A 22,087-nucleotide genomic window follows, 5' to 3' on the forward strand; every position below is an offset into this window, starting at 1 on the left:
TGATTGGCTTCTCTAACTAGTGCATGAACTCGGGGGTGCTAGAGGCGACTGCGTTGACCTCTTGATGCTGACGGCGCCGACTACGCTTGTCATCGGTTTGGCTGGTGAAGACGACGTAGGTGGTGTGCTCTTCAGGGAACTCGTCTTGGATGGCTCCGACTGCCGGCCGAGCCGCCAGCTGCTGGGGGGCTGGAGGCGGCGGGTCGGGAGGCGGAGGTGGCGGAGGCGGCAACAACCCTTCGCCCTTGGAGATTCGCGTGAGCCAGTGGCATTTTCGGGTCGTGTGGTTGGACGGCTTCGCGCCGCTGTGGAACTTGCAGGGGGCGTCGAGAGTCTGCTCGTAAGAGAGAGCCGGCTGCCAGGCCGGCCTGCCACCCTTCTTCTTGGGAGCGGGCCGCTCTTCGGGCTGCTCATCTTCAACTGTGGCCACCTGCCGACTGGTGGAAGGCGGCATGGGGGCCTTGCGCTTGTGATCGTTCTGGTAGGGGCGCCGATTGGAGTCGCTAGCCGGCATCTTGGGAGCCGGAGCGATCACCTTCCCAGAGGCGTCCACTCGGAGCTCGGTCTTCACCGAGGAGTCGGCCGTGGCGTATTTGTCCGTGATGACCAGCAACTCGTCGAGGGTAGCTGGCTCGTCGCAGAGGAGTCGGTGCTTGAGGAGGGTGCCCTCTCGGCACCCGGCGGTGAAGTACTCGATGGCCTGGACCTCGTGCACCCCCTCGCAGGAGTTGCGGAGCTCGGCCCACCGCGTGAGGTAGTCGCGGGTCGACTCGTCGGGCCCTTGGACGCATAGGGAGAGCTGGCGAGGCTTGGGAGGTCGCTTGTACGTGCTGGTGAAGTTGCGGACGAAGACTTTCGTGAAGTCCATCCATCTGTTGATGCTGTAGGGCTTGAGGCTGTTGAGCCAGGTGCGCGCCGTGCCTTGCAGCATGAGGGGGACGTATTTCATGGCTACGCGCCGATTGCCGTTGGCTATGCTGACAGCAGTGGAGTAGTCGATGAGCCAAGCTTCCGGCTTCACTGAGCCGTTGTACTTGGGCGTGTCTCTGGGGAGCGAGAACCCTTTGGGGAAGGGCTCGTCGCGGATGCGGCGGCCAAAGCATGGCGGGCCGACATCGTCTTCTTCTTCTAACGCCAGGGATCGAGCAAGGCAGTCGATCCGGTGGTGGGCGTCGTTCTCGCCGACTCCTTCTCGGCGGCCTAGTCGGTCACCAAGAGTCGGGTGCGTGACGGGCGGCGGGGTGAGACGTCTCCCTCTTCGAGGCGGGGGAGGAGGCAGGTTTCCTTGGCGCTCCACCGCTCGAGGGCGGCCTTCCGCGTCGCGCTCGATGGTGATACGAGTCCGGCTGCGGCTAGCAGCCGGCTCCTTGTCTTTCTTCTGGCGGGCGCCGCTCGCAGTCGGCGAGCGGGACGTCGCAGCGTGCTCTCGGCGCGGGGGATGACTATCGACGCGGGCGCTGGCTTCATGCCGTTCTGCAGCCGCGTCGATCAGCTGCTGGATCCGTCTTGTCATGTAGGGGAGTTCGTCGGCTCCCAGCCCATTTAGCTCTTCGGCGGCCGCCTGAGCGGCTCGCAGATTCTCGAGCGGGGTGGCGTAGACGGGGCGATCTGCCCCCAGCATGCTGGCAATAGCCGCGCCGCGCTTCTGGACGAAGCCGGCTCGGCTCGGCCCGCTAGGCGGCGGCGTACCGAAGGCGGCGCGGTCGACTTCGCGCTGGTGGGCCTCGGTGAGGCGTCTCATGGAGGCTATCTTCTGGCCTTCCGCGATGAGGGCGAGGCGGCGTGCCTCCAGGGTCTCGGCGTCGGCGTCGGCCGGGATGGGGACGGAGAGATCGTGCATTGCCGCTTGCAGGGCGTCGTGGGCATTCTCGCCCGAGTTAGCGACGTGGCTGATGACCAACACTTCGGTGACAGCGCTGCTGCCACTGTCAGCTCGAGGGAGAGGGTCGTCGAAGACCACCACGTCGGAGGGGTAGGCGTCGAGCGATGCCGTGTCGGAGTCGACGAGCATCGGGTCGGTGGAGCCGACCGACTCCACATCTACAGCGGGCTCGCTAGAGATGTGAAGCTGTTCGAGGCGGCTCTCGGGGCAGTCCGTGCCCGCATCGGACGCGGGCTCGTCGGAGATGCGAGTCTCACCGAGAAGATCGGCGAGGCAGCTCGCCGCGCAGGCGTCGTCGACGCCTTGCAGCGCGTCGAGGCAAACGCCATCGGGCGCAGCAGGCTGGCTGCGCTCGCGGGGGAGGAAGAGGGTTCCCGTCCAGAACAGGTCTCCGGACGACGGTGCACCTGGCCCCACGGTGGGCGCCAAATGTCGGGTGGTAGGTGCGACATATGCCAACGGATGGCTTATCATAGTGGGTGCCAGTAAGACGTCGCCGGTGCCTGGAAACGGGATGAGGCGAAGACATGCACGCCGGCGAATCTTACCCAGGTTCGGGGCTCTCCGAGGAGATAACACCCCTAGTCCTGCTCTGCGGGGTCTCCGCATGATCACTAGATCAGAAAGAGTAGCTACAAATGCTCCTAGAGCTGCTCGGTTCAAGGGAGAAGAAGAGCAAGGCTAGCTCTTGCTTCCCTCTCTCTATGGTGTGTGTGTAATGCTAAGAAGCCAACCCTTTGCATGGGTGCCCCGGGGGGTTTATATAGGCCTATCCCCCGGGGGTACAAGTGTAATCCGGCTGGGCGCGGGTCCCAGCCGTCAGTGTCTACGCTCGCCGGCTTCTCCGCCGGCCGCTGGGGCCTGCCGACTGGTGGGTCCCGCCGGCTGCCGGCCTCTCGGTCGACAGGCCGGCCCCACCGCCTAGGGTCTTGTCGGCGGCTGCTTACTGTAGCCTCGTCCCTGATGATGAGGGCTTCATCGAGGTAAGCGTGGCTACAGTGTGCCGCCTCGAGGGCTCTCACTGTAGCCTTACCTCGTCTTGTCTCCTTGATGTGGCACATGCTTCGAGGGAGGGGGTAGCCGGCTTCTGGGGGCCGGCTACGCCCTTGGCCGACTGGGGGAGGCCGGGCCGCCTTCGCGCCTCTCTCTGGCTAAAGGGGTCCGCCGCCCGTGGGCCGTACTGGCGTCTGTCGTGGGTGACGTTGAGGCCTGCATGGCTACAGTGCTGAGCCGGACGGGAGACGGCCGTCCCGTACGGCGTCCTGTGGCCATGCCTGCCTCGGGCTTCGGGGGTAGTGGGCCGCACTGTGGCCACACCCCGTCTTGTCACCGTTACGTGGGTGTAGTTTTGGTGGGTGCGGTCTTGGCCGGCTTCTTGGAGTCGGCGCTCTTCGTGGCCGACTCTGGGGAGTCGGCGTTCTTTATGGCCGGCTCTGGGGAGTCGGCCATCCCGTGGTTATCTTGGGGGGAGGTTGCTGAGGCTGGGTCGCCTTCTAAGAGTCGGCTTCAGAAGTAGCCGGCCCGGGAAGGCGGCCCAATGCTTGAAATGCTTGAAGGCCCAAAGGCCTGATAATTTTTTGGAAGAGCTAGGGGCAGTCGGTTATACTACCCGTGGCCATTTACTCCGACACACGCCTACAAGAGTTTGCACACGGGCGACGACATAGTTGCACAATCACGGCACAGAAGTTACACATGCGTGGTGTCATACTCACACGCAAAGTCATAGACTTGCACACTTTCATCGGCATAGTCACACACGCATGGCCGCAGAGTTGCATGCTCTCATCAACATAGTCGCACACGCACGGGCGTAGAGTTGCACACCCTGATCGGCATAGTTTCTTACGCACGGACTGCGCGGTTGCGCACCCTTGTCGGGTAGTAGCTCACGCACGACATCGGGAGTTGCACACGCCATTTTCATCGGCATAGTCGCACACGCATGGCCGTAGAGTTGTATGCTCTCGTCGGTATAGTTGCACACGAACGGCAGCGAAGTTGCATGCTCTTGTTGGCATAGTTGCACACCCTGGCAGCATAGTTGCTTACGCACGGACTGTGGAGTTGCATACTCTTGTCGGATACTAGCTTGCGCATGACGGCAGGAGTTACCTGTTTTTTTATTTTCGTTTTTGTTTTCCATCTTTGTTTTTTTCTACTTTAAATAATTTGAGACTTCAAAAAAGTTCAAAAAATTAAAATAAAAAATAAAAAATTGAAATAAAATGTTTAATAATTCATAAAAGTTTGTGGATTAATAAAATGTTTGTGATTTTTAAAAATTGTTCGCATATTGAAAAAATGTTCGCAATTTTGAAAAGAAACGTTTGGGAAATAAAAAAAGTTCATGATTTTTTTTAAAAATTCGTGTCTTGAAAATTGATAATGAAATAGAACAAAATTTCTTCAATTCAAAAAATGTTCAAGAATTAATTTTTTCCAAAAATATTCAAAAACTGTTCGTGACTTACAAAATAGCTTATTGATTTATAAAATGTTTGCCGGTTCAAAAAAATGATCATGCATTTTAAAACATGTTCATGATTTTTATAAAATTGTTCCACCAATTTCCAAAAAATGTTCGTTGATTCTAGAAATCGTCTCCTATTCAATAAAAATCCTTTTAAAAATGTACACAATTTTTTATAAAAATGTTTGCAAATAGTATAAAGTGTTCACGAATCCAAAAAATGTCATGATTTTTGAAAATGCTCGAAAATCTGTAAAAAGTGTTCACGAGTTTAAAAAAATGTTTATAATTTTTAAAAATTGTTCACCATTTCACGAAAATGAGAGTGATAGTGTATCTCGGCGATGCAGCAAAATATGGCGATGGCCATTGAAGATTATGATTATTTTCCTCACGTCGCAACGCACGGCCGTTTTGCTATTGATCCATAAAGTGCGTTACGGTGGCTTTTCCTCAAGAAAAAAAACCACGGCACTCTTAGATTGGAGAGAACCTTACATTCGGTACATCTTTCATGTTCCACCTCCCTTGCCGAGAAGTGGCTACCGAAGAAGACTTAATAAAAAACGAAAAAAAAGGTGGCGTTGGAAGAAAGCTGACAAGTCATATTTTACTCTTGTGGCTTGATATGTAAGCTACTGTACCACTCCCACGCTACCCGCGATCCGGAAGTCGTCCGTCCCCCAACCCCAACCGCCGCTGTAGTATATAAACCGCGCCGGCACCGCACCGGGGAGCCCACCCGCGCCACCTCGTCTCCCTCCCTCCACCCAGACGGCGGAGGACCACCGCCCGCCCAACCCCGAGCCGCCGCGCCGCCCCTTCGATCGGACCGCCGCCTGCCTTCCTCCCTGTAAGCCTCCCCTCCTCCTCACCCTCCTCCCCGCCCCAATGCGACCGGAACCCCGGCGATTCTATCTACTCGCGGTTCGCTCGTAGGTCAAGTCCGACGCTAGGCCGCGGCGGTCGCATTGCCCGCCTGACGTGCTTCCCGCGCTTGTTTCCCCGCCTGATTCGGTTCGGTTCAGCTCTGTCCCCAATCCGGTTCTTCGGGTGGGTCGATTTTGATTAGGAGCTCTACTCCACTGCCGCCCCGCCGGGACAACCGCGTGCGTTTTCTCTCCGGTTTGTGCGACGCGCGCACGATTTTTCGTTTGTTTCTATACATATTGTCGTTGAATGAATGAGCGAACTGGGCACGCGGCGGTCCCACTGTATTTGCACCTGTTCCTCTGATGTTAGAAGCGCTGTTCTATGTGGTTTGATTCGGAGGGTTCGTTTGTTGGGTTTTCTTATCAGTTATTTAACTATTTATGCTGCATTGCATTTGCTGCCTAGATTCCAGTTTACCACGGGGTTAGCGGGGTAGATAAACTAATGAGGAGTTATTAAGAGTTAACAAATTTGGTAGGCCTTCAATCCGGAGGTGAAGAATTACTTTATGGTTTCTGAATGCAGCACGACGTATGAGAAAATGCACCCACTCAGTGAACATAACTGCCAGGATAGACGGATGTGTTTTTGTTTCAGTGAATATTTTTGCAATTTTGGCAAGGAGTGCACCGCGTGCCTTCGTTGTCTGGTACCTAGCAATTAGTGTCTTGTGTGATTGACGCAGTTTTATCTTCCATGCTTAGGCGTTAATTAGGGATTGTTAAGATTAGATTATTAACTTGTCACTCATCTAATTCGATTTGATCTTTGTTTTCTGCAGTTATGATGGGTTCTTCATCTTGGTCTACCCCCCCACCGGCCTTTGGCTCAGTCACGGGCTCTTCATCATTGTTCTCCACGCCGACCTCTGGTGCCGCCATGGGCTCTTCTCCATCCTTGTTCTGTTTCACGCCGGCATCTGGTGCAGCCACGGGCTCTTCTCCATACTCGTTTGGTATAATGCCGGCCTCTGGTGCAGCCATGGGCCCTTCTTCATCCTCGTTTGGTTCCACGCTGGTAGCCACGGGCTTTTTTCCATCCTCTGGTTTCACACCATACGCTGGTCCAGCCATGGGATCCTCGTTTGGTTCCATGCCGGTAGCCACTGGCCTTTTTCCATCCTCGTCTGGTTTCACGCCTTCCTCTGGTGCAGCCACGGGCTCCTCTTCATCTTGGTGTGGCCCGGCATTTGGGCGATCCCCTAACGCCTTCGGGCACCCCATGCCCCATCAGGCACCTTTTTCATCCAACACACCATTTGGCTGTAAGTAGCCTTCTGTCCACCAGTTCTCTATTTTATTTTAATCGTCTGCTATTTGGTTATCCTGAAGTAGATTTGATGGGTTCTTTCAATACAATGGTAGATGTGAATTCTATTTGTTAGCAGTGTCTTCCCCTGTTTGACGGTGCATGTGTTGGGTGAACAGTAAAATTTCTGGCGATGCCATCAAGTAGCATCCGTGAGTAAGTTCATGAATACGTGAAAGATTTATGGTGTAACTGAGAACACAATTTTCCTTGAGTTCATAACCCAAGATATTTGTTAGCCAAATGTCCTGCACAACAAGATTGTGCAAGTACTACAATTCCAGTATGATACTAGGATGCATTTAACTCTGACTACTGAAGCACCATTGGTGGTTTTTGACGTTTTTGGTTAACAGTTAAGTATTTTTCTTTCCTCGTGACTTATGATTGATATATAGTAGGAAGTATTCGTTTAGCATTGACTTTTGATTTTCTCTAATTTGAAACTATGTATACTGAGGCTAATCAATCCAGTATGACTGTAATAAGGTCAACCAAACCAGTATGCTGATACTACAGGGTCTTTTGTCAGTTCTTGGAAGATCTGTTTTTGAATGGACATGGACGCTATATAAACAGCTATAGTAGGCTGCAAGTGGTACTCTGCTCCCAGGAGCACGCCATTTTGTTTCATGGTCTCCATGATGTTCTTTGGATCGTTATTTTCTTCATGACATATTCACAAGAGTCATGACAGTCTACAGGAATATTCTTTTACAAAACTACCCATATCATGAGCATGTATGTAGTCAATTCTGATATTTTATCAATAAATTAATTGTCATAATCAAAATTGTTTGCTGCATGCAGTGGTCATATTCCTTTGTGAAACCATTAGGGTATTTTTTTTTCTTCTCTGAACTATTTGGCAATGTCACTGTTTTCTATGTTGCTTTCACTATTTCCAGCAGTAGATATAATCCCAAACATAACCTTGTTTTCTACGGTTTCATTACTCATAAGTTTACTCAGCACAGCTGATTTGACTAAACTAATTTCATATTGCTTTGTACAGCTACAACAGGCCAACATTATTCACATGTTCCTACCTTTGGGGTGCAATCTGAGCCTTCATTTGGGCCCTTTGGCCGTAAGTTTTGTGGTTTCTTTGTGCTTTTCATTTAGTTCATCATGTATTCACAAATTATAGTTCACCCAGTCTCTTACATTTTCAGCTGCTATCATTAAACATACTCCCTCCGATCCAAAATAAGTTTTGTGGTTTTAGTTCAAATTTGTACTAAAACCATGTCACTTGTTTTGGATCAGAGGGAATATGTAAACTTGGCTGTGCATTGTAATTTGTCAACGCACTTTTAAATACCATTTTTGTCTTACTATTTCTGGATCTATTGACTCAAAACGTGATGCAGTAATCTGATCCTAATATTCATGCAAGTCTCTACATGATCTACTTTGTCTATTTGTTATGGGAAGTAGTGCCTTCTATACAATAACAATACACCCTCAGTGGTGATTAGTAATTGAAGTAGTTAGCTTATTTTGAAATAAGAGTTTTAAAACTGGGGAAAACCGCTGGTCAAATGAGTCTGACATTTTTCTTTGAATACGGTTGGTTCAAGGTTTAGTTGACTTATTGGTACTTGATTTTTTTCAATTTGATGTAAAATTTTCTTTCTTTGAGTTGACTTATTATGAGATTTTATATGTTATTTCACTGTTTCTTTTTCACATCTTATCTATGCAGGAGTGTCTAAAAAAGGCAGCAGGGTTTCTGCTTATACCAGGACTCCTGGTGATGATCCTGAACGTAATTACTATGTATCTATTTCAGCAATGCCAGTATTCAAGAGCAAATCTCATGAGGAGCTTCGACATGAAAATTATAAGAAAGGAGACAAAGGTAAGATATTGAGTATTTCCAACACTTTAGACTTTTTTGTCCTGTTTAGATTTTTGATAAGTTCTATGAGGTCTCGGCAGGTTGCTGTGATGGTCAAGATCAATAGGAGTTATGCACAGGAGAAGGATAACTTGCAACTCTGACATATAATACATCTCAGTCTTAACTTTCTTATTGTACTCCCTCTGTTTCTAAATATAAGCCTTTTTGGAGATTCCAATATGGACTACATACGGGGCAAAATGAGTTAATCTACACTTTAAAATATGTACTTAATTAATTTTCTTCCAAATTTATCTTCAATCCTCTAGAGACCTAACCTAATGTGCAAGAACTTGACTAGTTCAATTAAAGCAACACGGTACTGCTCTTGGTGCCCTGGCTGCAATCTGGGGCCAAAGAACGTGCATGGACCTTATATAATAACTGATGGTTAATAACTGTTGAATCTTGTGTTTTTCCATTATGTACTTATTTTATTAGTTTATATGGTTCTTATTACTAATCTAGTTTTGTGTGTTCCCCAGGTGGTTTCAACTTACAGGAAAGCAGAGCTCCTTGGGCTTATCATTCCTCGCAGCCCCAGCCCCAGCCCCCAGTGAATGCCTTAACAAATCCTGTCAAGCCATCATTGTTTTCATACTCTTCTGAGCCATCCTCAGCACCTGTGGGACTGCAATCCTCAGCACATGGTACCACCAACCCATTTTGGCTGCGCCCTCCAGCACCCCAGTCACCATTATTCTCATACCCTCCCGAGCCAATCCACAGGCCATCATGGTTTTCAAGCTCTTTTGCACCATCTACTACATGTTGGGAAAACGTATCCAATAACACAGCGGCATATACAGCTCCTGCAGATACATCTTCTGCTGTAAGTATCCCTATAGAAGATTATTCTTTCATGATGCATTTCATTCATAGGAGTTGGTATGTGTTCTCATTGATTAATTGTTTTGATGGAAGCAGCAAGGCCATATGTTTAGCCAAAATTTGTTCCCTCCAAAATCTACTCAATCTGGAGGAAGTTCACTCAGCTCTTCGGTCGCCCATTCAGCACCAGCTCCATCGCCAAACGGTCACTCCACTACTGTAGGTGTCACTGAATGGCTATATTTCCTGGCTTTTTGTTTCTTTATCTGATTTATTATTGTCTTCCTTTCCAGATAAATATTGATCAAGCTGAGAAAACTGTGGAGTTGGTACTACCAGTTGACATTACTACTGTAAGGATTAGATTTTCTCCAAAGAATGATGATACTGGCAGTCGTGCTACAGAGGTATGGCAATAAATCTCCATAGCCCAGAATTGTGTTGCACAGTAAAACGAAATCTTGTGGACCTCTTCAAACATGTTTGAAGCCATATATGCTCACACGTTTAGGCTCATGAATATTCAGATAAAATGCTCCCAGTCGCTTTTTATTGCATCCAAAAAAATTGAATCTGTCCATTTCGAGTACCCCATAAATGAAATCCACATGTCCTTTTGCATAGGTTCATCATAATGTTAAAGCTTCAGCAACACCAGTGTCTTTCTGTATCTATCCTGGAGAGAACCAAGAGCTAACTATCCAATCAGTGGAGCAGCATGACGGGAAACCATCTAGTTCAACAGGTAGATACTCCAGAAATTATCAGTGGTATCGTATCAGTTTCTTAGCTTTCGATACTAGTTTGTTCTGTAGACTTCTGATAGGTTGATGCTACATTATTTTTCCTAGACTTTTGATACTGCAATGTTTTTGTAGCAGTAATTTTCATATGGCTCGGATTTTCTTGAGACTTCTGATAAGCATGATGTGTTTTTGTCTTTTCTATTTCACATTGCATCACAAACTTAAGTCGATGCAGGTTCAAGCAGAGTAAACAATATTTTGTTTTCCTCATTAACTAGATACATTTCTTGCTATAAAATGGATCCACTGTCATGTTCTACTTGGCTTTTGTTATCCCATGGGAAAACTTATTGAAATAAGCTTTTGTTGCTTCATGCTAATAATTTGAATAAGCAAAAGAATTTACTAGCATTGTTACAGTGAAGATTCCTAGGAGTATTTTATTCAATTCAAATAAGCTTTTACTGTTTCATTCTAGCGATACTTTATTCAAGCAATTCTTCACTGGCACGTTGCAATGAAGAATCCTAGTAGCAAACCCAAGTTCTCCATTAGCACTTGTGGAACCCAAATGTCAAAATATTTGATATCTCAGAACCGAAGCTACTTCATGCTTTGTGTGTTGCCATACGATATATGCATTGAGTTACTGACATCTTGTTCACCATCATCAGGATCCGGTGGGGAACAGAAAGGGTATATCAACGGTGCTGTCCTGGCTAGGAGTAATCCATTTGATCCTGTGATAACTCCATTTGGTGGTGCCCCTGTGAGTGAGAGTGTGCTACCTCGGCTCTATAAGGCAGACTATTACACCTTGCCGTCGATCGCAGAGCTTGCTGCACGAGAAAGCAATGAGCCAGGTTGTTGCTCACATGTGAAGGACTTCACGGTCGGCAGGCATGGCTACGGCAGCATCAAGTTTGATGGAGAAACCGATGTGAGGAAGCTTGACATCGCTTCCATAGTGGAGTTCAAGGACCGCGAGATCCTGGTCTACACAGATGAGAGCAAGAGACCTCCTGTGGGGCAGGAGCTCAACAAGCCTGCAGAGATCACACTCCTGAATGTGAAGTGCGTCGATAAGAAGACCGGGTTGCAGTTGACGGAGGGGGCAGAAGTCGACAGGTATAAGGAGATTCTGGCGCAATGGACCGAGAAGAATGGCGCTGAATTCGTGGCGTTTGATGCCGTGAAGGGGGAGTGGAAGTTCAGGATCAAGCACTTTTAGTCAGTAGCTAGGTTCTTGGCAATATTAAGATTCCAGTCTCAAGATAGGAGAGTACCAATACCATGGCTCTATGGCCATGTAAAAAATACTCTGTTCCTGCATCTTCTAGTGAGTCTCTTTGTTAGTCGACAGGCAGGCCTGTCAGAAACAATTTTAGATCTGTGGCTGGAGCATATTTGATTGTTTGGCGTTGATTGATATCCCCAAGTTTGTGGAAAAAACACATATATGAGCACACATCTTTATTTCCTTGAGGAAATCTTGAGACAAGCTAAAACTACTCAGAGAAGAGAAGACGCATCGCCAGCCAGCCTCACCTCTCTGGCACTGGCCTAGCCGTAGCCGCCGCCGCTGCCGTGGAAGATGCGCACGGATGCACCCTGCCGGCGGTGGTCCACGAATCACAGTTTTTCTTGTTGATCTTGTCTTCTTCACCGATGTTCTTGTTCTTCACGGCCGTCTTGTTGGCGGCTTCTTGTTGGTTGATCCTCTGCCTGACCTTCTCCTGCCGCACATGTATCTGCGCATAGCTGAACCCCATGGAAGCCATGTTTGACCAGGCGCAGCTGAAAGATGCAGGCTAGCTACCTTCCTCTCTAAGCAAGATAATAATCAGATCGTGTGTAGATGCTTGTGTGTGCATACATATGGATACAGCCGGGTGTATTTATATGCTCGGGCTGCAATTATTGGGGGCGGGGCACCGAGTTTCTTGATGATATCCGGTGTGGACTTATCTCCTCATCTGGTGGTGGTAGGCGGTAGGTGTCACCAGGGAGAGGATTCGGAAGCAATCATAAACAGCGTTTGCAATCGCAGACGGTTGTGGAATTATTGGCACTACCTGTGGGCACAAGCAAACGGTTTTGTGTTCCTGGTGGGCTGCCGGCCGCCTACCTTTCGCCGTTTGTGCCTCCATGCGACAAGTTTCGATGTTGCCTTTGCGACTTTCCACTGAGGCGTCTATATTTGTCTACGGAGTAGTATAATAATGCATGAATGGATGATTCCATCCAACTCATGATATCCTGGTGGAAAGGAACAAGTCCCTGACTCCATGTATGCTTTGGTGATTCTGATGATGAGCGAGGTTAAGTAATGGAAGGACGTTTCCAGCTTAAAAAAAAACTAATTACTTGCTTGCACGCTGATAATTGAGCAAACCTTTAGCTCAGACTTTTTGCTTGATATACCTGATATATACATGCGAATGAAGCTACTGACACAAAGCCCGTCTAGCTCAGTTGGTAGAGCGCAAGGCTCTTAACCTTGTGGTCGTGGGTTCGAGCCCCACGGTGGGCGCTTATTTTTTTGATCAGAGCCCTTATTTTTTAAAAGGCGGAAAACTTATTTTTGAAGTTCCAAATTTCCTGAAAGAAGATACAAATGAACCTAGGGATGTATACAACATCTCCATAAATTTTCATTATGATTTTTCTATTCTTGGTCACACACAAAATAAAATAATGTCACTCTAACACAAGTCTATGATTTTGCCTTTTTATACGGATCACACCAAAGCGTATTTGATCTTGAAACTTTATAGATATGTAGTATACACCTCAATGTTCTTGTGTATTTGATTTGATCTTAAAACCCCGAAAGTTAAAAAAGGTTTTTCATGAGACATTATTTTGTCTTTTTTACACAAGGTGTATAAAATGTTGATTTTTAACGAAACTTGGCGTGCACACATACAATGTTGAGATGTATGCGTCAAATTTTTGCTTGGAATTTTGTGACATTTTGATATATATTTTTTAATGGCAGGAGCATATGCTCCCATGCGCCAAAGTGAATTTGTGGGCAAATTACTTCATATGTAAGAGTCTGGTGCAATGAAGAATTGATTTTTCTTTCTTGAACATGCTTGGAAGCATGTAATTTTCATCAAGAAAATACCTCAAAGATGATTGAACGAACAAAATATACACCAATTTACAAAAAGAGCATTGCATCCAACAATAGTGCTTTTTCTAGAGCGAAACTACAGAATATTAGTTTGCCAAATTGAATTTGCAATAACTAGTTGATGGGCAGTAACTAGAACCTGCAATTGAATTTGCCAAATTGGCCAAAGAGAAAGTTGATGGACAGGACACACACAACAATGACTATGGAGTCGTCGTGTTGACCATCGTAGGCCTTGGCTCGAGCTTCTCTGAGCAAAACATATAAATAGCAAATCATAAAGCACATGTTGGTGTTGTGGCCCATCAACATTTCCTTTGTAATTGTTTACTGCTTATAACCGAACGCTTAAACTCAATTTTAGCTTCACCCACAAAAAAAAACTCAATTTTAGCTTGGCCCGGTAGCCGGTAGGCAAGCTCGGCTCAAGCCTAGACGGCTCGCTGAGCTCTGAAAAGATTACTAGCAGTACATTTTAACGAAATATGACTAAAATATTCAAACTTGTCAAATGAACATGAAAACATTCTAGTAACTCAATCAACCTTTCTTGGGTTAACTGTGAAATTATGAGCATATTAGTTTGGTGTAACAACATCTAGAGCCATGTCTTGCTTCAATCTCCTCGAGTAAACAACCGACCAACAAAGGATGCCTAACTAACCTAGACCTAACACAAACGTGGAGATAAGCTTGATGGACTGAAGCACCATACCAAAAGTTGTCACTGGCAACCACAACAAAGATCAAGATTGGTCAAAACCAAGTCACCTTGCAATGACCTCATGAACATAGGGATGATGACCTCCGAAGAAATTCACACCACCCACGCATCAAATCTTTGATCAACTCAGTATCTTGTTTATCCAGGAAATTAATTATATGCCTTACAAATTCAGTTCTCAGAAGGTAATCATATAAATGACACACGGTGTATGATTTGCACACATACTAATATTTGCAGTATATAACTGTTGAATCCATATATCCACAAGATTATACTATTTACTTTGCATATATAAAAAATTAAGGGTTGTACGTACAACAACCATGCATGTGTTGTTGCTGTTGTTATCTCAGCAGGTCTTGGGATCTACATTGGTGCCAGATTCGGTTAGCTTGGCGTTGTTGCATACACTTGTTGCGGAAGTGTGCTTGTGCTTGTGCCCACGGTCACGAAAGGTAAGCTTCACGTCTTGCAACAATATATCGCGGCATGGGACGGTGTCGCTGCAGTCCAGCTTGATAGCCTCTTTCGTCGCACTCGTGCCCCTTATGTTCTTGAACCGAATGTTGCTGAACTCCACCGCCGAAGTTTGTTTCTTGCAGGGCTTAGGGTTGGCGGGATCGGCCGATGTGCAGTAGTTCTGGTCAATGATTATGGGGTTATGGACCTCCTCCATGGTTATGTCCTCGAACGTGACGTCCTTGGCGTACCCTTTTCCTCCCTGCCACGACTTCATGCGCGCGCCGTTGGTCGTGCCGGAGAGGTGCGCCTTGTAGATTGTTATGTTTGAGACTCGGGCCTCGGAGTTGTCGTTGCCTAAGCTCCCGATGCTGATCCCGTGTCCCGGGCCACATGTTATCCTTGAAGCGTAGAGGTTTTCGGTTCCGGTCTCGATGGACATGCAGTCGTCCCCTGTTTTAATGTCGCAATCTAGGACCTGGATGTCCTTGGTGCGCGCAATGTGGATGCCGTCGTTCATGGGGCTGTCGCCGGGGGCGGTGATGGTGATGCCCTTGAGGAGCACGTCCCGGCAGTCCTCGACCGACATGTGGATCTGCTGGCTGTTGAGGAGCCGGATGTTCTCCACCGTGAGGTTGTTGCACCTGCTGAGCAGCAGCGCCATGGGGGCGTTGCTGCACTTGAGCTTCTTGTCCACCCGGCACGAGCTCTTCCACCACGTCTCGCCGTTGCCGTCGATGGTCCCGTCGCCGGTCACGGTGAGCCCGTCGACGTTGCGGAACATGATCCACCACCTCATGTTCTCCTCGGGCCATGCCGACCGGCTGGCGGGCGCCACCAGCGTGCCGTCCAGCCTGAAGGTGACGGGGGACTTGCACTTGCCCGAGAAGGTGGTCTGCTTCATGAGGTACGTCTTCTCCCTGGGGACCACGAGGGTGGCCGGCTGAGGCGAGGCGCAAGCGGCGGCCCATGCTTCCCGGAATGCCGGTGTATCGTCCTGTTGGCCGTCGCCGACGGCTCCGTAGCTCGCCACGTCGACCTCGACCTCGACGGCGTTTTCACTCTGAGAAGGCTCGGGAGACGGCGCAGGAGGAGGCTCGGGAGAAGGCGCGGGAGAAGGCCCGGGAGAAGGCTCGAGTAGCTTGCGGTGGCGCCCGGCAGCAGCTGCTCTGTGGTAGCCGCGTAGGTCGAGCTCGATGGTCTGATCAGGCATGATCTTCTTCCGTCGTAGGTTGGGGCGGACGTTGTTGCTGGTGGTACGTCTACCGCCGCCGGCGGCGGCGATGCTGTCTGCATGAGCAATGGCCGGCACCAGGAGGAGCAGTAACAACACGAGGATCAGAACCGTCGCCAGCACTACCAGCGCACGGCGGCGGAAGGACGACGACATGTCCTGGCTGATCTACATACGAGCTCCTTTGGTATACAGAAGGTAGCTAGCTAGCTATCCTTTTCTGCTTCTCGTGCGCTGCGAGCTTGTCTCTCTTGCCCTGCGTTGCGTTGCTTGTGCTTTTATTGGCGTACACAGCTTTGGCAGGTCGTTCAAAGTCGGGTGCCTAAACCGCCCGTGGCACCTAAACCGCCCACGGTACCTCCAAAGCCACCCATGCCTCCCATGACGTCAAGGCCATCGTCATCCATTGCACGAATCATGGCTCTTTTTTGAATCAAGACTTCTTCACGGGCAAGATTGACATACTCCTTTCGCGCCTCATTGAGGATAGATGTGTCCAAGAAGAACAAGTGCTTCTCCCATTCCAACAATCTAGTTCGCTCCTCATTGCTCACCTTCCTCTCCTCCAAAGCCACCTTCCTCTCCTCGGCCGCCACCCTCCTCTCCTCGGCCGCCAACCTCCTCTCCTCGGCCGCGGCATCTTGATTCCTTGCCATTTTCCTCATCTCGTTGGCTCCTTTTCTTGCCTTCACAATAGCTTCCATAGCATTTTTGAGCTCATCATCTCCTTTCCTCTTTTTCTTTTCTGTTTTGTCTTTCTTGCACCCATCCGGTCGTTTTGGCTTCGAGTATGAAACCTAGTTGGGTGTGGGGCTTCTCTTGCCGCCATCACTTGATGCATCATCCTCCTCCTCATTATCATCATTCAACTCAATTGTTCGCTTGCGTTTGTTGCTCAAATGCAAATCATCCAAATCTTCACGCTTCTTCCATTTCTCATCATCCTTCAACACTTCATAGCAATGAGGCAAGGTAAAGATCCTTCCTTTCTTGATCTTCCCCTTCTTGGTTTTCCTCTCCTCTTCTTTGAACAAGTTTTGTGCAATGTGGTACTACATGAAAACAAAGCAAGTTAGCACTTCGAACACCAACAACAAGTATGATGAACATGTATGAAATGCCACTTACTCTATCGTCCTCATTTGTGCCACTTGGGTTCAACTTGTCAACCGCCTTTTAACAGGCCGCCCACCTTTGACAATCCGAGTTGATTGTCGACCACCAGGACCGAAGTGATCTCTTGGAGCGGTCAATTCCACTCACATTGCGAGCATCAAAGTGTTCTTTCATCCGCCCCCAATAAGCATCTCTACTTTGATCACCTCCAACGGATGGATCCCTCGACACTTGCAACCAAGTATTGCATAGTAAGATGTCATCGGCGTTGGTGTAATTGCCCGATCTTCCTTTCGGCGTGTCGACAATGCCCTCACCATCCTCGTCCACCTCGAACTCATGGTCTTCGAAATGCATGTCATTGGTTTGAGACCAATGTGAATTGTTGGAGCCAACACCCACAGTTGACATGTATGCATCATCGTTGACACTACAAAATATATAGAACAATGCAAATAAGCTATGTATATGGATGCATTCAAAAGATAACAAGAAAAGAAAAGTTGGAAATTTTGCTACCTTTGGGGCATATCGTCGAACACGTTGTGCGCGTCGGCCGCCGGCTCAACGAGTGAGCTCGCCGGCGCTTCAGTAGCCGCCGCACCCGTCACACGCCCTACAAGCTTCTTTCTCCTCGCCTTCGAGGTGCCGGAGCCGTCCGCCGCCTTGTTCTTCTTTGTGGATGTCTTGCCCTTCTTCGGCCGCGCCGCATTGGGGAGCTTCGAGGGGGGGGGGGGGGGCGGCACGGGACGGCGCCGGCGCGACGCCACCCGCCGCCGTGGTCATCCGCGGCGGCATGAAGAGGCCGCGCGCGAGGCCGATGCTCGGAGGAGCTCCGGCGGTGGCGAGGCCAACGCTCCCCGCGCTAGGGTTTCCGGCGGCGGCGGCGGCGGGGAGGGGGGGAGGGGTCGCGGCTGTAGGATGGGGTGAGCGGGGTGTCGGCGCGTGCGTCCATGGGGTCAAGTTCGCCGGCGCCGGCGCGCGCGGGGCGAAGGTGGCGGGGAGGAGAGAGTGCGGCGCGAGAACTCGTGTGTGCTGCGCGCGGAAGCCGGCGCCCCAAATACACAGCGCGAGTTGGCGTTTCGGACCGCTCGCCCAACTACATATGCCGCGCGCGCGGTTTTTGCGCGCCCGCTGGAGCTTGTCTACAGGTTGCGTGCGCGCTAAAATGGCAAAATTTGCGGCGCGGCGCTTGTTTAGCACGGCTGTTGGAGATGCTCTAAGGGCAACTCCAATCGCACGAACCGCAAATCGTCCGGCCGCATCCATTTAAAGTAAACGGGCACAAATGCGGCTCAATGCGCGGGAGCAAACGAACGAACGTCCGTTTTTCATCCGTTTTTGACTTATTCCCGGCCTAACTTTGAGTCACGTTTGCGTCGAAACGGACACACGTGGACGGGCACGACACGTGCCCGTGTACTTCCCTAGCCCGCCCCTCGGGGACACAGGCACCCCTTCCCCCTTCCCCGCCGCCCCCAAACCCCCAGAACCCTACCCCGCCATCGCCGTTGTTGCCGCCATTTTCTCGGCGACCCCCCTGGCCGACGCACCCCCTCCTCCCGTCGCCCACCCCCATCCTGTCAGGGACCTTCCCTAGCTATACATGTACTTGGGCTGGCTCTTGGATATCACATGGGCTGGGCCTGGCTGGGCACCATCAGACTGCTAGGAGCTACAAATAGCTGGAGGGGAAGCAACGACAGACCCATCCACTGGATCAACGGCGAAACGGCATCCGGCGGCTACCTCCTTCCCCTACCTCTGTTCTTCCCCTACCTCGTTCCTCTTCTCTCCTGTAATCCAATTTGTGTGTACTCGAAGATCGTATCCCTTAAATTGTGAGAGAGATAACTGGTACCTAACATCTGGTATCGTCCACCACCTTCCCACCACACAATTTTGCTTCCACACCGATTCATCCGTTCCACCGGCGACGATGCCATGCCTGCCGACTTACCACCGGAGTGGGATGCCATGTCTGCCAAGGAGCAGTTGTTGTGGTATCTCGAGAGATTATGCGCTAAGGCGGAGGAGATGAGCGCCGCGTTGGGTGTTGCACGGGTGAGTGACCCTCCCATGGCCACCTTGCTTGTCGATCCAGCGGCCTCAACCATGTCCCATGCCTCGTCGGCGCCCGTCCACGAAGTCTCCTGCTCCACCACCAAGTCCCAGGAGATTCCCACGGTCGCCCATGATGGAGCCCCGGCGTGCATCGCGATGGTGCCCGTCACCTGTTCGATGGAGTGCTCAACCCAGGTCGACACCATCGACAGCATCGACGAGGTCCATGACGCCGCCACCGCCGTCCACCTCGAGCCCACGGTCGACCCCATCTCGGTCCTAGAGGTCATCCACAAGGCGGCCCCTGACTGCATCATGACGGCGCCTGTGACCTGTTCGACCGATTGCTTGAATCAAGTTGTCGCTCATGGCAGCATCAACAAGGTCCGAGATGTCGCCACCGTCATCTTCCCCGTACCCACAGTCGACCTCCAGCCCGCCCTCGTCACCACCGTTCATGTCGCCAATGGTTTGGGACCTGTCCCCGACGACGCCACTCCGGAGCTTGCTTCCCTCAAGGTGCGTGGCGCAGGTCACGAGGTTGTTGCCATCGACGTTAACGTGCCCACTGCGTTGGCATTCACCAGGTCGCCGGTGTGGCCCAGCTCCAACTTGGACACCTCCACCCTTGTGAAAAATGAGGTTTCAGCCATCAAACGAATGCAGCTGTCCATGGACCATGACCTGGACTTGCCACCCACAAGACACCAAGGACTACGGATACGTCCGATGCCGTGGCCATCACTTTGGAGAGACATTGCAGACGGCAGCGAGAGCAGTGTTGGTTCCTGTCCCAGTAAGCATGCCAAGCTATTTTCTGACGATAAACATTGGCCTTTGGAACTCGGCACATCCACCATTATTCTTGCTCTTGAAATGCATCATTCTGGTCTTGTTCCTCTGGTTGTACATCAGCTTTGGAGTGTGAAGAAACACAGTGCTGGGAACACGGTAAGCAGTTTTGGTTCTCAGTTAATACAGTGTGAGCCAGTGCTCTGTTCTGATCTAGCTAACATCACTGAACAAAGGTAGCTCACTTCCTTGGTTCCCACTGAGCTAAGCAATTGTTGTGAGGCTGGGTCGAAGAGAGTGAAAATCAACCCTCTTTCTGTTTTCCCTAGTTGCTCTAAACATTCCCAATGGAAAGTTGCATGGACACTCAGTTCCAATAGGAAAACATCTGCTAGCAGGCCCTACCTTATGCCATGGACATCATTTGCTTGCTCTCCTGAAGAAGTGATTCTGAAGCACACCGGTCTGCTGCCACAGGTTACATATGCGATGCAGTATTTATTTTGTGATCTGAATTCTATGGGAGCATCCTTGAGGCATTTGCCAAGTGTGCAACTTAAACCATGTCCTTTTGAGAAGTTTACTTGCTGGATTCCCATGGCGCCCAGAGATATTCCTATTGCGAGTCAGCCAATAATGCAAATTATCTGTGGTCCATACCTGAGTGTTGTAGAAGGTTGGTCAATTATCTTTTCAGTGCAGTCCTCTCATGAATTTTGTGTTCAAGATGCACATCTGCTGTTCAGGTTCAGTCAAAAAAAATGTACACCTGAAGCTACGATGGCCATCTTGTTCTTGCAATTGTCGAATAGAAATACAAGGACCAAATTGGGTCATGCCTGCGTCAGTGCACTGGAAATTTTCATGGAGTGGTTCTGCTTCAATTAGCTTTCACATTGGCAATGCATGGGGACGGTGGTTCAGTCTACTTGGAAAATATATACGGGTACTCGCAGGTAAACAGTGGCTTTTGGAAATCTGTACATGTTCAATTGCTATTGCTCCTGAACATCATCATTCTTGTCTTGCTATTATGGGTGCACATGTATTTCAGAGCATGCATGTATCTCGACAACTTGGGCCATATGAACTAGTCTGCTTTGTGCAGTCCTCGTATGTACTTTGTGCTCAAGATGTACAACTGAGGTTTGGGTTCAGTCAGAAAAATGTTCAGTCGAAGCTACAACATTTTGCCTATGATTGTCGAGCAGTACGTGTGCAGTCAGAACTACCCAAAACGATGCTCCCTGATAAATTATGTTCCAGTGTTAGCAATTTGTGTTGGCATGCAATTACATCTGCCCCGGATCTGGGTTCAGTGGAATATTGGGAGGACCTATTTCTAGTTACCGATGAGCAGTCCAGGAAGTTGGGTACTACTAGAAACCATGTGTGCAAAACCCGCATGACTGTCCGAGCATCACATACTGGAGCATGCTACTGTGTGTAGTATTTCAATGGGTGACAAATTGTAAAGGAGATTCAGCTTATGAGCTTGTCAGTGCACCAAAAACATTTGAGTCAATGGAAATTTAAGTGGAGTGACCATACTGTCAGCGGAAGTCGATAGATAACGCAGGTCGTGTATTCCTATGAGTTTCAGAGCAACTCAGTGGTGTTTGCAACTGCTAGTTCAGCTACAAGATTGCCAATTCTCCGGATTGATACTTGGGCGGGCTACCTGCTGTCATCAGGTGTTGCTGATCCTATGTTGTGTGCAATCTTCCCTGGCCAGAAAACAGTGATGTTCTGTAGCTGGGTTGCGACCTTGGTGCAAGTGCAACAACACATCAGCAAGATTTCCATGGCTTGCCTAGTTCCAGCAGCAGTTCGAAGTTGGGGTCTGACGTGAGCATCGACCAACTGGGCACGTCTTGGGATCCTGGAGAGCTTGCATTGTTGCTGTTACTAGAATTCACTCGGCGAGCGGTTCCTCAAGGAGGGAGGGGCATCATCATTGTTGCTGCTGTCATCGCGCAAGGTTATGCCGACCAAGAGTACTACCTCGGTTTCGACCACGGCTGTACTGACAATGGCTACGCCCTCGACTGGATTTCATTCAGCCACAACAATTTACTTCGCCCTCGTTGAAGTCTACCCCGACTCCGACCAAGGCCAGGAACATCGAGTGAAATGGGATCCGGGTGGTTCTTGGTGGCGTCGGCGGCTTGGGGTCAAGCCGCATTTCAAGGAGGGAGGGATGTCAGGGACCTTCCCTAGCTATACATGTACATTAGTAGAAAACATGGCTTTGGTTTGGGCCTGGCCAGCCCATTAGTCCTGGTTCTACACGAACCGGGACCCATGGGGGGCATTCGTCCCGGTTCGTGAGCCCAGGGGACCGGCCGGGGCCTCGTGGGCATTGGTCCTGGTTCGTCTGGACCCATTTGTCCCGGTTCTAGGCATGAATCGGGACCAATGGTCCTCGCTCCTGGCCCACATACATTGGTCTCGGTTCATGCCTAGAACCGGGA

The 22,087-nt window shown here is 49.7% G+C and overlaps 2 protein-coding genes and 1 non-coding gene across 5 annotated transcripts; 2 read left to right on the forward strand and 1 right to left on the reverse strand.

Moving 5' to 3' along the window:
• The first annotated feature begins 4,994 nt into the window (after positions 1–4,994).
• On the forward strand, positions 4,995–11,533 carry LOC123180216 (nuclear pore complex protein NUP98B). 3 transcript variants are annotated; one of them, XM_044592193.1, is made up of 9 exons: positions 4,995–5,208; positions 6,070–6,552; positions 7,612–7,686; positions 8,305–8,460; positions 8,988–9,334; positions 9,427–9,552; positions 9,627–9,740; positions 9,958–10,078; positions 10,754–11,533. In XM_044592193.1, exons 2-9 carry the CDS (start codon positions 6,072–6,074, stop codon positions 11,308–11,310), a joined length of 1,977 nt encoding a protein of 658 aa, XP_044448128.1. In that variant the 5' UTR covers positions 4,995–5,208; positions 6,070–6,071; the 3' UTR covers positions 11,311–11,533. The 3 variants fall into 3 exon arrangements, with proteins under 3 accessions (XP_044448128.1, XP_044448129.1, XP_044448130.1); XM_044592194.1 differs by having other exon boundaries at positions 4,997–5,208; positions 9,430–9,552; positions 10,754–11,510; XM_044592195.1 differs by lacking the exons at positions 4,995–5,208; positions 6,070–6,552 and adding an exon at positions 7,287–7,341.
• Positions 11,534–12,539: 1,006 nt separating this feature from the next.
• On the forward strand, positions 12,540–12,612 carry TRNAK-CUU (transfer RNA lysine (anticodon CUU)). The gene has a single exon. It is a non-coding gene; the product is annotated as a tRNA-Lys (tRNA).
• A 1,275-nt stretch (positions 12,613–13,887) lies between these two features.
• LOC123164968 (polygalacturonase ADPG1-like) lies at positions 13,888–15,622 on the reverse strand. Its single transcript, XM_044582593.1, has one exon. The coding sequence runs from the start codon at positions 15,618–15,620 to the stop codon at positions 14,298–14,300; it is 1,323 nt and encodes a 440-aa protein (XP_044438528.1). The 5' UTR covers positions 15,621–15,622; the 3' UTR covers positions 13,888–14,297.
• Between the last annotated feature and the right edge of the window lie 6,465 nt (positions 15,623–22,087).

Source organism: Triticum aestivum, chromosome 1D (genome assembly GCF_018294505.1).
Source record: "Triticum aestivum cultivar Chinese Spring chromosome 1D, IWGSC CS RefSeq v2.1, whole genome shotgun sequence".
Classification (NCBI taxonomy): Eukaryota; Viridiplantae; Streptophyta; class Magnoliopsida; order Poales; family Poaceae; genus Triticum; species Triticum aestivum.